Source organism: Excalfactoria chinensis, chromosome 14, assembly GCF_039878825.1.
Source record: "Excalfactoria chinensis isolate bCotChi1 chromosome 14, bCotChi1.hap2, whole genome shotgun sequence".
Classification (NCBI taxonomy): Eukaryota; Metazoa; Chordata; class Aves; order Galliformes; family Phasianidae; genus Excalfactoria; species Excalfactoria chinensis.
In genome coordinates, this window is record NC_092838.1 from 2046556 (window position 1) to 2059798 (window position 13243).

Genomic DNA, 13243 nt, shown 5'->3' on the forward strand with positions numbered 1-13243 from the left:
CGGGACCTGTGCAGGGGGACACCCACAGGGCTCATCAGTACCGGCAGCTGGATCGGTTTGTAAGTCTAGAACCTTCTGAATTCCTCTGTGTCCCCCGGGCTGCTCCTACCACCCTGCGTGTAATTTCTGACATCTCACTTTGGTGTGTCAGCATCATACCGAAACCCGCTTCTGATGTGTCTCATTTTCCTGAGCGGCAGAAGGAGCGACGTCCCTCGGGGGCAGCTCTCAGCAGCACACGGGGGGGCCCCGAAAGTGGGAGCTCTTCTGCTGTTCCCCGCTCTGTGGCTGTGCTTGGGGCTGGGGAGAGCAAAGGGGTGCAGTGCTGATGGGGGGCTTTGGTGGGAGCCTTGAGCAGTGGAAATGCCTCGGACAGCTGATAATTTAAAGGATGCTGTCGCCGTAAGGGTTTCGTTCTTAGCAGCCATTTGCTGATGTGGGTGCCCGCATCCCATTGCGGAGCCACAGCTGTTTCCTGTGGGTCGGCTGCCCTGGATATGGGGAGCTGAAATGTTTGAGGCTCTGACACGTGGCGCTGAAGTCCATGCAGTACCTCGGCTGGGGCTGCTGCCTTCATGGAGACACAGTTTGGCTTCAGTATAGAAATGGTCCTGTGCTCCAGGAGGGGTCTGTGTCTCTGCAGTGCGATACAGCCCCTGTAGTCCCAGTTGTTCCATTCACATTGCTATGAACCTAATTGCTTTCTATGGAGCTGGCTGACAGCAGTGCCTGCAGCTCAGCCTGGCTCAGGCCTGCGCTCTCCTCTGATGCACTCTAAGGACTTTTTGCCCCCCAAGATATGGATGGGGGCGAGCTGAGTGCTGTCCTGCAAAGCCAGGCCATGCATCCCCCCTGCACCCACCCAAAGCCCAGCACCCAATCTCCATCCAAAGCATCATGCAACCACTCCAGCAGCACCAGCCATCCCCACAGCCCCACGGTGCTCTCTGCTCCCTTCCAGCCCCCGCAGATGCAGCCCCCAGCCCTGCAACCCCATACACCGAGCAGCCCCACACGGAGTAACTCACACTCAGCTCTCCTGCAGTGCCTATTGTCTCCTGGCTGCTGCCATCGTGCTGCCGGCTCCAGCCCTGTGTGCTACTCTGCAGGTTTATAATTAGAGGTCGATTTGATTAATGCCTGGGCCATGCGTTTCCTGGGGCTTCCCCTTATCCCTTCGATGCAAATTGGCCACGCGCACAGCACTGTGCATTGGCTCCTTGAGCTGCAGGGGGCTCAGGGATGGGAGGGAGGCACTGTCACCAGGCACAAGATGCAGATGTCTTGGTCCTCACAGCAGGAAGGGGTCCCATGGGGCATGTAGCTCTGTGTCCCTGGCATCACCCATCTCCATGGGTGCTCTTCCATCCAAGGGAACAGCTCAGAGCTGTGTCAGGGAAGGGCTGGGTGGGGGATAAGGGGGGAGCTCTGTGTAAGAGGGTGGTGGGCATGGAACAGATGGAACAGCTCCCATGGCAGTGGGCTCAGGGGACATCAGGGCACTGCCCTCAGATGTTGGGTTTGGGTTTGAGTGGTGCTGTGTGGAGCAGGAGTTGGACTCCACGATCCATGTGGGTCCCTTCTGACTCGGGATGTTCTGTGATTCTAAAGTTCTTCTGCTGAGCAAAACGAGCACCCTGGGCTGGGCCAGCTGGCGCTGTGTTGTTGCTATCCCAGACTTTGCAGAGGAAAGGAACAGCGATGGGAGCAGGGGGCTGTGCAGCAGGAAGGACGGCACAGCGGGGAGGAGTGATGCCCCCACCTGGGGGTACCTCCACACTCCATGAGGTCTCTTTAGAGAAAGCAAACCAGGCTGGACAGCCGCTCTTTCCCCCTTTTCCTATTGGTGGAGTGTTGATTTCTGTCAGTCTCTCCCCGTTTCCCACAGCACTGCAGCGCACAGCGGTGACTCAGCTCAGCCCCGGGGATGGTTCCGCAGAAGCAGCTGGAGGGGGAGGAAGGAGCAATACCTGCTACTTTCTATAAACATCAGCAGGGCAGCGTCAAGGGTTTTCCGTTCAGCACAGAAACTCCTACCCTCCTTCCTCCCCCTGAGCTGGTGGGGCTGGTGTTGGTGGGATGGAGCTCGTCTCTCATGGCAGAGAACGGAGCAGGAGACAGCTCTGCTGGGAGCATCTCATGTCAGGACGGGCATCCCTGGGGATCTCCCTGCTGCAGCAGCTCCCATGGATCTACAGCTCTGACTCCAAAGCTAAATCTCTGTCGATGGGCTGCGTTCCCTGCCTTGGGATATCAGAGGTGAATCTGCTCAAGGAGCAGAGCAGCCCAGCAGCCCCACGGCTGTGTGCAGCCCACAGCGATGCTGCAGCAGGGAAGCTGAGAACGTAGCACAGCTCTGCACATGTGGCTGATGATCAGGGTTACGGTCAGGGTGAGAGCTGTAGGAGGGAAGCAGAGCCAGGAAGGAGCAGGAAGGCAGAGATACGGCTTGGAGAGGGCGGCTGCATGGCTGAAATGATGCTATGGAGTCTGGGGAGGAAAAAGTGCCCCTTGCTGCTCATACCTGTGGCTATTCGTGCTGCAGCCTCAGCCCATGAGCTCGGTGCTTCAGGAGCCCATGGGTTGCCCACCTGCAGGGCTGGCGGTAGAGGAAAAAGCAATGTTGGCATTGTGAACGTGGTGGAGCCAGGCCTGGAGCTGCAGCCACGGCTCTGCAGCTCTTGGGACTTTGTGGGAGAAACCTGTCTCTGCAAATAGCAGCGAGACTCTTGCAGTTTCCACTCTGTGTGCCCTCAAGAGGGAAGTGAGAAGCACTTGGGGGTGCTTTGTCCCTCCTCAGTGAGCAGAGGAAGGCCCCGTGAGCTCAGCCTTAAAACCCTCAGCTCATGCTATGACTGGGACCTTGTCCCCTGGTCGGGTACCTCGGAGCAGCACTGAGGCCTCTGAGGTGGCACATGGCTTGTGAGCGCTGCCAAACACCGGTACCCAGAGCAGTGCTTTCCTGGGCAGTTTTGCTGCTTCCTGCATTCCCTGTGCTCACACGGGGCTGGACCTCGACCAAGGCATTTCTTGCACACGTGCACCCCGTGGGATCCAAAAAAAGGGCTGGGAGGGGGGGAAGGGGGAGACAAGAAGGCAAAGAGGAGAAGATTGAGATCGAAACCGAGCAGAGCACACAGATGGTGCCGAGCTCATTTCTTTCACCCCGCTTCCCTGCAGACACCTCTCGAGTGGCCGTGGCCGCGATGCGGGCGGTGCTGCGCGCATCCCCCGGTGCTGCTGCGCGACCACAGCAGCCCACAGCTGCTCCTTCTGCCGAGCTCCTGCTGCTCCGCATCGCCACCCGCAGCCCGGAGCCCTCAGAGGGACGTGAGGGAGCGGCAGCGCGGAGTGCTGCTCTGCACCGGGAGGTGGCAGCCGAGGTTCGCTCGGTTCCGCTCTGCGGCTCCCGCAGCCCCGCAGCCCCGCAGCCCGTACCCAAGTGGGAGGTTCCGCAGCCCACGTGCAGCTCGTTTTGCACCACGGCTTCGTTCTGCTGCCGTCGCGTGGCAGCATCACCCAAAGGATGCTCGGAGCCCACCCGTGTCTCTGTGCCGTGGGGTCTGACCCAGCAGCTGTGCTGGACAAAGGTGCCTAGCCAAAACCAAGTGCAGAAGTGCAATGTTAGCAAAAATTGGGCTGGGTCTCCAAACCTGGCTCCCTCTGGGGTAAGCGTGCCCTGTACTGCTGCTGCTGCCACAGGAGCACCATGGTGCATACCGGGACCAAAGCACCACCAATGTGAGCAAATCAATCCTGAGCAAATCCCCACCATTGCCCTGTCCCACACCCAGTATTCAGAGGGCCCCATCCTGACAGCCCCAACAAAGAGCCATTCCCCACACCGGGCTGAGGGTGTTGCAGGAGGAGAGCTGCCCCTTGCAGGAGCGGGCTTGCAGGATGTCGAGTTAATGCAGTTAATTTTTAATGCTGAAAAACCCTGGGGAAATTCCATGGGGCTGGAGGGAGGCCAGCGGGAGCCGAATGGGTAAAGGGGATAAAAGGGCCCACCCTGGGAATTACAGAGCAGGTCGGGCTGCTGGCAGTCCCTGGGCAAATGATGGGCTGGGGAACTGGGGACAGTGTCAGCCCCAAATTAGAAGCTAAAAATATAATGAAGGTCGTTTCATGGATGTTTGGTTTCATGGATGGCAGCTCCTGTCAAGTGAGGCGGCTCCGGGTTTGGCAAGGCTGGCGGATGGCTAATTGCGTGCTGCCTAATGACTGTCTGCAGTGGGGTTCATTGATGGCCAGGTGATGTTTCCCTTTGTAAAAGCTGCACAATGTGGAGTCACCAGAGCACACCTGGGGGGCAGCCAAGGGGCTATGCATGGGGGGAGACCCTCTGTGTGGGACAACCCTGGTGCTGATGGGGACAGAAGGGTCGTGAGCAGCACAAGAAGGGGATGTGGTGGGGATTTGCTCCAAACAGGGATCCAGCCAAAATCTGGGGGGAACAAAAGAACCAGATTTTCCCCACTGAAGGCAGGAAGCAGCTGTGGGATGTGGTTCCTCACAGCCTGGCTGGGAGAGTCGTTAACCATTGGCCCAATTTTAAGAGAAGGCTATGAACTCACGCTCACTGAATGAGAGGAAATCTCTGCTTGCTGGGATGTGGTTTAACCCAGCTCCTGGGCTGTGTGCATGTGTGCAAAGCAGGGGCTGTGCAGGAGCCTTCCAGCCCTGTGCATGCTGCATGCTGCTTTTGGCTGCAGCAGCTGCAAGTGAGCTCTGCGTGTTTCTCCCAGAGGTTCATGTGGGTCCCTTGGCTTTCCCAATGGGAAGGCTGGGTGCAGGCTTCAAGGCACCTGGGGGCCTTTGCTCCATCTGTGAGGCTGTTTTCACCCACGCCCATTTCCAAGCAGCAGTTTCCCTGTGTTACATGCATGGCTTTGCACACTGAGCCCTCCCCTCTGCCCTGGGCATCCGTCCGCCTGGCTCCATGTAATGATGGCCAAGTGGAGGTGTGGGGAGACAGGCCGCCCCAGGTCATGCATGCAGAGAAGAGCTCTTCTGGATGCTCCTTGGGCCACGTGTCCCACATCCCATCACACTGATGCCCTCACATTGGATGCTCCTGGTGGCACCTCCAGGCAGTGATGCAGCTCTCCTCTGTGCTGGGCATCCCGGTGTGACCAAGCACCTTTACAGAGCAGGAGGGTTTTGTGCCACCCATCCCAAAGTAGGACCTGGTGAGTAACACCTCCTGCTTGTTTACCTGCTGCTGGGGCTCCGCTTGGGCTCGCTGACTCATGCAGCACCTTCCCCTTCTGCCACTGCAGCTCCTGACAAATACTTTCCATTTTCCTGTATTACTTTAATTGCCCTACTTTGGGAAAACTGCTCCAGAGCAGCTCTGGGCTGCCATGCCCTAACATGGATGGGGATGGTGGGGACATGGCATGCACAGGAACACTGTGTCATGGCTGTGCCCACGATGGGGTCACGTAGGGGAAGTCAAAAGTGATGGATTCTCAGCAGCCCTGCTTGCTGCACATGGCTGAGGCAGCGCAGCTGAATGCAGCCTGACAGGTTCATGGAGAGGCCCGTCCCGTTCTGTGGGATTTTTGGAGAGCTGCAGCCAGCCCAGCACCAGCCCCAGCAGCACCAACAGCACCAGCAGCACCGGCCTCATCCCCACATGCTGCCAGCCCTGGCGCCAGGTCACAGCCCTGAGCCACCACCAGTTGGGCTGGCGCTGCTGGGGGCACCAACCCCATGCCCTGTGGTATCTGGGGAATCACAGCCTCCACAGGGACATGCACTGTCCCCTTCATGGCATCTGGGGACACGGCAGCCCCCCACAATGCTTGAAACCCACACTGTGGAGCATCACCCCCTGCTTCTCCCTGCTCCATTTGGGACACACCAGGTGTAGGGCGTGCCGTGTCCCCATTGACATCATGGGATGAAAGGAGAGTTTGGGGGCAGAAGAGCTTTTTGAGAACACTGTCTGTGCTCCGAGGGGTCGTTGTGGTTGGTAAGGACACACAGTGATGGCATCGGGGATGCGGACACAGAGGGTGTTGTTCCTTGCACGGCAAAGGGCCGCATAGCTTCTGTAACACCGGGGTGAGGAGGAAGATGAGCAACGCACCCAAAGCAGCCAAGTCTGGGGCTGTCGGTGTGCGCGGCCCCCCAGGAGCACTGCGAGCAAGCGGCGCTGGCAGGAGGGAGAGCGATGATTAAAGCAGCCTTTGATGAAACCCCAAATGAATGAAGCAGCGAGCCATCGTGCTGCCCTGTATTTATTGCAGGATGACGGTGCGGAGCCGGCGCGGCGGCCGAGGCCGGGACCCACATCAAACAACGGGGCAGAGCTGGGAGGGGGATCGGCGCTCGGTGTCCCCGTTCTGTCCCCGCTCCGTCCCCAGCCCTGCTTTAGGTTCCGCTCACATCCCCTTATCGCCACCGGCGCACATTAACGCGCTGCTCCGCACCGGATCGCCCCGCGTTGGGCAAACAAAGCAGTTCCTGGGGGCCCCAGGGCGGTGACGGCACCTCGTCAGCAGTTTGTCTCCGCTGCCACTCATTGCTGAGCGTTGGCTGCGCCCCCCCGAGACCCCCCCCACACACATTGGGGTGTCCTGGAGGTCGGGGCTGTGCCTGAGGTTGGGGACATCATTGGGGTGAATGGGGCAGGATGGTGCGTGGCACTCCCTGGGGGGCTGGGCTGTGGCCGGGGGAGGGTCCACGCACCGCCGGAGGGTCCGGGCACGGTGCGGAGGGTCCATAGGGCGCGCAGTGGGTTCAGGCAGGGTGGAAGGGGTCGGGATCCTTATGGGGCGGGGATGGATTCAGTGCGTGAAGGTGGTCCGGTGCCAAAGGGGGGGTGGAGGCCACGCACAGCGTTGGTTCGGGCCATATCCGCACAGCGCAGGGCCCCCCATCGCCCCCCCCCCCCCCGCGAGGCCCGGCCCCGCCCCCAGCTGTCAGCACCGCCCCTCCCCCACGGCCGGCCGGAGGGGAGGAGCCCTCCCTTCTCCTTGCAGCCCATTGGCTGCAACGGCCTTTTGTTACCATCTCCTTCCCTTCGCCATTGGCGAGAACCGCCGTCCATCAGCGCCGTGGCACCGCCCCCTTCCCTCTGGCTCCGGAGGTGGAAGCTCTCTGTGGCAGCGCCGTTCCCACCGCGGCCCGCCCGCCGCCCCGCCCCGCCACCGCGGCCCCGCTCCGCTCCGCTCGGCCCCGCGTCCGCCGAGCGCTGTGAGCCGCGCGCTGCGCTCCGTGCCCCCGCTTTCCCACCCCCTTTTTGTTTATCCGTGTGCTCGTTGTTGTTTTTACTCCGATTTTTGCGTATTTATTGTTTTTCCCCGTTTTTTCCCCATATCCATCCCGGCTGGTTTTGGTGGCGGCGGTTCGGGGTATTTTTTTTGGTGGTGGTTGTTGTTCGAATTCGGGCCTTCTTTCGGATCTCCGCTCTCCCTCCGAGCCCGGCTCTCCGCGCAGGCCGCGGCCCGCGATGGGCGCGGTGTTGGCGGTGAGGCGGTGCGGGCGCTCCGCGGGGCGCTGAAGGGACGCGGGACTCGCCATGGCCGCCAAGGACAACCCGTGTCGGAAGTTCCAGGCCAACATCTTCAACAAGAGCAAGTGCCAGAACTGCTTCAAACCCCGCGAGTCGCACCTGCTCAACGACGAGGACCTCAACCAGGTGGGACCGGCCCCCAAATCCGCTCTTTGATACTCCCCCCCGTTCTGTGCCGACCCCCCAGTGCCGTGTTGTGGCTGTGGGACCTGTGGGTATCCGAGGGTCTTGTGGGTGTTTGGTGACCCCGTGGGTAGCAGAAGGTCCCGTAGGTGCTTGGTGGGTACGCAGGTAGCTCAGGGCCGTATGGACAGCATGAAGTCCCCAAGGTGACTGGTAACCCCATAGGTAGCACACAACCCTCGGGATGCCATACGGTCCCATAGATGCCTGGTAATCCCATGGATCCTATGGATAGAATGGGGTTCCATAGGTGCTTGGTAGCTCCATAGGTAGCTCAAGATCCTATGGATTATATGGGGTTCTGTGGGTGCCTGTTGGCACCCTGGGTGTAGCTCAAGCTCCTGTGGACAGCATGGAGTCCCATAGGTGCTTCCAGGCTCTGTGGATAGCCCAGGATCCTATGGATAGCACGGGGTGCCATGAGTACCTGGTGCCCTCATGGATGGCCCAGGATCCTATTGATAGCGTGACATCCCATGGGTGCTGAGTGGCCCCGTAAATAGCTCGGGGTCGTATGGATAACATAAGATCCCATGGCTTTCTGTTGGCTCCATAGTTAGCAGAGGGTCCTGTGGGATCTTCAGCGGTCCCTTGGATAGCATGGTGCCCCATTGGTGCTCCCAACAGCAACATGGGCTGTTATGGGTCCCATAGGCGCCTGCTGAACCCATGGGTGCACTGGGGCCCATGGATCCCATGGGGGGCTCAGGTATTCCATGGCTGATCCCTGCTCCCATAGTGTGCCTGGAGATCCAGTGGGGATCCAGTAGCCCGATGGATACATGGGGGTCCCATAGGGGCCCTTCGCCTACTCCCTGGGTCCATGTCCGTATTGTGGTGTAAACAGCACAGCCCCCCTGGATCCTTTGGGCACGGTCCTCTGCCCTATAGCACCTCAAATTAACAATGGACAGGGCAGAAGGTGGCTGTAGGTTTTGGGATTGTGGAGGAGAAATGGGCCTTCCTCCTTCTTCCCCTCCTCTTCCTCCTCACAGCTTTCACACCCAGCCCTATGGTTGGGGTTGGGGTAGGGAGGAGGGGGGAATGCAGCCCCATGCTGCCCCCGGCCGGCACTGTCCTGTGCTGGGGTGGGGGCTGCCATCTCTGCTCCCGATCCTATTATGGCAATGAGATCAGACATATTTCTGTGCTTGTTGGGGGCGGGAGGAGGGGGGGAACACACACACACACACACACACACACACACACACACACACACACACACACACCACATAATGAAATCTGAGGGCTAATATGGAAAAAATGTAACTGGAAAAAACGCCGTGCTGTGTGCGGGAAGGGGCGGGCGGCCGGGCCCAGACAAAGGAGAGTCCTTGGGGGTGAATGGGGTGAGCCCCCCCCCCCGGAGCCTGTTTGTCCCCTCCCGCTGCCCCTCGTGGGGTTCCACTGCCATCATCCTGCTTTTAGAAGGGGGGGGGTCACAACGCTGCATGCTGCCCCCGGCAGCAAAGGGTGCGGGGGATGGGAGGAAAGGCCCCCGGTCTGTTTGCTTTGTCCTGTGGGGTCCCTAAGGGGGGCTGGTCCCAGAGGTTGGGGTCACCGCAGGGATCAGCTCTGTGCCCAGCGCTGGGGGTTTCACTGGGGGAAGCGTTTTGATCTCACTCGGTTTCTCCCCCGCAGCCCGGGCAGAACGATCCCACCTCTTCCCTATAAGATGGAGGCTCCGGAGCGTGTGATGCACGCAGCCGCGGCCCCACTGCTTCCAGCAGCACTTTGGGGTCTGTGCTCTGCTGTGAGCACCGATGTGCGGTGGGCTCCGGGTACCCGTTGTGACGGCCCCAGCGCAGCTCCCCATCTCCACTTCTATTTATTGTTATTATTATTTTGGGGTTCATTGTCATTGTCAGGAGCCCTGCTGCTCATTGGTGACCCATTGCAAACCTTTGGTGGTGTTGGTGGGTTGGGGTTGGTGCCGCAGGGGCAGCCCCCAGCCCTGGATTAGCTGCAGCTCCTGGTAATCGGGCTTCAAAGGCTGCGGGGCTCTAAATCCCAAATCCTGCTCCGTTCACGAGTTGTTTGTGTGGGTTCGGTGTGATGCGGGGTGGCCCCATGGGGTGCCAGGGGAAAACATGGGTGGGGGCTGCTGTGCTGCCCCCGGTGTGAGCCAGAGCCCTGATCTCAGTGCGTGGTGCTGCCCCGTTCCCTGTGATCCCTGCTTTGGGGTTTCCCACCTTCCTAGCAGGGTGTGATGGCACCTGGAGCCCCCTCAGCTCCTGTGGTCCTTGGGGGAAAATGAAGCCCCATGATGGGAATTGACCTCGGCATCCATCGCTCTTGGCCTGGGTGGGAGGGGAGCAGAGCACAGCGTGTCGCTTTAATTCTCCCTTGGGGGCACAGGACTGGCACAGAGCAGGAACTCGAGGACGCCCTCCCAGCTCCCCGTGTTTTATTGCCCTTGTTTTTGGCATAGGCACCCCAAGGAGCTCCCAGCAGGACTGTGGCACTCACAGACTTTTCCCACCGCCATCCCCAGCAGTGAGTTCAGATATTTTCATGGCCCTCTTTTGGACGTTATTGCTTTCCTTCTGTTCTGGACACCAAACAGCCAGACGGGAAGCGGCAGCTCCGGGTGCCCCACTGCTGGCTGCGTGAGCACCACGCACAGCTTTGCTTTAGGCCGTTGTGTTGATGCAGCTGTGCAGGCAGAGGGTTCATGTCCCAGGGGATGAGTGGGACTGGTGCAGTGTGCTGCTCTCAGTGCATCCTCCCCCCCCCCGTGCCCTTGCACCTATGGGGCTGTGTGACCCCAGATCCCAGCTCTGTGTGTTGCTGCAGGGCAGTAGGGGAGGTGCTGTGTCCAGGGCACATTTACACTTCCACTCCCTACTTGGCGTGGGAGGAGAAGCCCCCTCGTTCCTGGAAAGCAGCCCCCGCTGTACCGTGCTATAAAAACCCTCCTGTCATTCGGTAATGGTTAGGGCCGAACATGGAAGGTTCTCTGCAAACGTCAAAGCCGCCGTGGCTGCTGCGGGCAGGAATTTGGGAGTAGGGCAATGTGTGGTACCCCGTGCCCTGCACTCCTACACCGGGGAGCCCCGGCCCCTTTGCACGTTTACACACTGCTGTCGGTCTGCACGGCGCCGCTCCTTATCTGCTGTGGCACCCGAGGAAGCGATAAATCCCAGCTCCGGCACTTGGAGCTGCTGCTGCTCTGTGCTGGGGGAGTGGCTGCTGCAGGGCACGGCCGTGGGCCTGGGGCAGGTTTGCAGGGTCCTTCCCCTCACCCCATAGCTGTGCCGTGCAGATGTGTTTTTGTGGGACAGGCTGCTCTCTGCTGTCTGTGCCTGCTCACCTGGCTGCCCTCACTCATGGGGTTGCTGCTTGGGGGGGGGCAGGGGGTAAAGTGGCAGTGAGTGCTGGGTGCTGCAGGGCCCTGTGGTCCTTGCTGCATCCCATGGCAGCATGCAGAGCACAAAGCAGCACCCATCCATTCCTGCAGGCAGTGCTCAGGGCAGGACAGCACACTCAGCTGTGACACCTTCCCCATTCTGATTTGCTCCGGTGACAGATGAGCTGTGCAGGGCTGCAGGTGCCTGGGTTCCCTATTTGAGGTTGGTGGTGGTGACCTCCCCTTGAGCTGTGCAAGGAGAGGGGGCCGCAAATAAGGATCTTGCTGTTGGTGCCCAACTTGTGGGATTGCTTCTGTCTCCAGAGAGGCTGTTGCTGCTGTTTGGTTTTTGGGAGGTGTGTGCACCTGTGTGGGCTGGGGCTGATGGTGCAGCTCTGTCTGGGGCAGCAGCATCCCCATGGTACCAGCCTGTGTCTGGCCCCATGAGCTGTCGCAGAATCACAGAATTGAATCAGAGTCATTAACGTTGGAGAAGCCTTGTAAGAACACCACGTCTGACTGCTGAGCCGTCCCCACTGTGCCACCAAACCACATCCCTGTGCCACCAAACCACGTCCCTGTGCCACGTGCTTGCGGCCCCACTCCAGGGCCCTGTGCTGTCCATTGGAAAGGAGTGACCTGGCTCTGCCGCACAGCGCTGGGGATGTGTGAGGGTTCTGCAATACCCCAACCCTGGAGCTGTGCTCAGGAGCTGCATGTGCCCGTGGAGCACCAGGACAGACGGACACAGTGGCTGAGCAGGGTGTGGGTACCCAAGAGCAGGTGGTGGGCACAGCACAGCCCCCAGCAGGGTGCCCTGCCAGGCTGTGAAGCTAATCAAGGCCAGGCCGGGTCGGGGGCGGGATGGGTACCTGGGTGTGCCGAACACAGAGGTGCGACCGGAAGCAGCGCGGTGACGCTGGGGCGTTGCTGCCTGAGTCAGCTCTGCCGGTCCCACGGGGCTGTGTGGTTCCCACCCGGCACAGCACCATCCCTGCGCCCTTCTTCACGGCCAAGTGGCTCCTTCTGCACCTTTGGCCCATTGGCTTCATCGCTGGAGGAACTGGCTCTAGTCTTCTGCCCATCCCAGGAACACCGGGATCGCTCCAGCACTGCTCTCTGGATCCGCTCAGATAGGGGAGTCTCGCTCTGAGCTGTGCCCACGGACCTTATTTTAACCCGATGCAGGTGCAGTGGATTTATTCTGGGCACAGTTTGTGCTCACATCCTTCTATTTGTGCCTTTCTGGGCATCGCTTTTGGCAGCAGTTTGTTTGGGTTTGGCTTTAAAAAGCGCTTCTCTGCGGGGGGACAGAGCCAGGCTGCCCACGCGCTGGGTGCAAACTTGTACCTTGTGGCTGTTTTGGTTTTGGTATCTGAAATTGGATCTTTCTGCCCAAATAAGTACGGTTCTGTGATCGTGCTGTGTTAAGGTTGTGTGTTTCTGGTGCTGGAGAGGGCTGTGACAAAATGGGGCAGGTGGGTCTGGGTGTGACCAGGAGGGGTTCTGACCCCAGTGATGGTGATATGGGGTCATTTAATCCCTGTGTATGAGGTCTGGTACAGTGGGGGAGGCTCTGAGGGGCAGAGGAGGGCTCTGTGCTTTGGTGGTGGTATTGGGGACACCGTGTGCTGCCTCCTCCATCCTATTCCTCCTTCCTGGCCATGACGGTACCTCCAGAATGGACTCAACATGTGTGCTTTTCATGGGGAGCTCGGTGCCCCCGTGCCCCATTCCTACAAGCCCAGAATCACCCCAGGTTACTCGATATTTCGCAATTTTGCTTTTTATTCTTTCCCTGCTCCAAAGTCCCGGCGTGGGCACAGGGCTGGGTGCTGTCACAGCACTGCCGGGTGGGGCTGTGCTGTGGGGCAGCGTGGGTGGGAGGTGGTGTGGGGTCCCAGAATCCCTGCAGTGCTGGGGGCAGCGGTGCCATCAGGGCCGTTCAGTGCAGGTGATGCTCCGGGAGATGCCACCCCAAAAGGGGCAGTGGGCTATAAGGGATTGTGTTATTTCTTCCCACTTTACAAGGAGTGAAAGGATCGCTTGGGTTTGTTCTCATTTTGCTTGCTGGGTGCTCCATGCATTTGCCAGTTTTTGGTGCCTAGGCGGTTTCTTCTATTGTTCTCAGGGATTTTTCCAGAGGGGAAACTTTATTTATTTATTTCTTTATTTATTTTCTTTAG

At 59.6% G+C, this 13243-nt stretch overlaps 1 protein-coding gene across 8 annotated transcripts in view; it reads left to right on the forward strand.

The window, feature by feature from the left end:
* Positions 1 to 7395: 7395 nt before the first annotated feature.
* The window catches only part of MPRIP (myosin phosphatase Rho interacting protein), a 56311-nt gene continuing 50463 nt past the window's right edge, over positions 7396 to 13243 (forward strand). For all 8 annotated transcript variants that reach the window (XM_072349137.1, XM_072349136.1, XM_072349135.1 and 5 more), the window contains exon 1: positions 7396 to 7651. In XM_072349137.1, the coding sequence (XP_072205238.1) occupies positions 7532 to 7651 (120 nt within the window). In that variant the 5' untranslated portion in view covers positions 7396 to 7531. The remainder of the gene's footprint in view (positions 7652 to 13243) is intronic.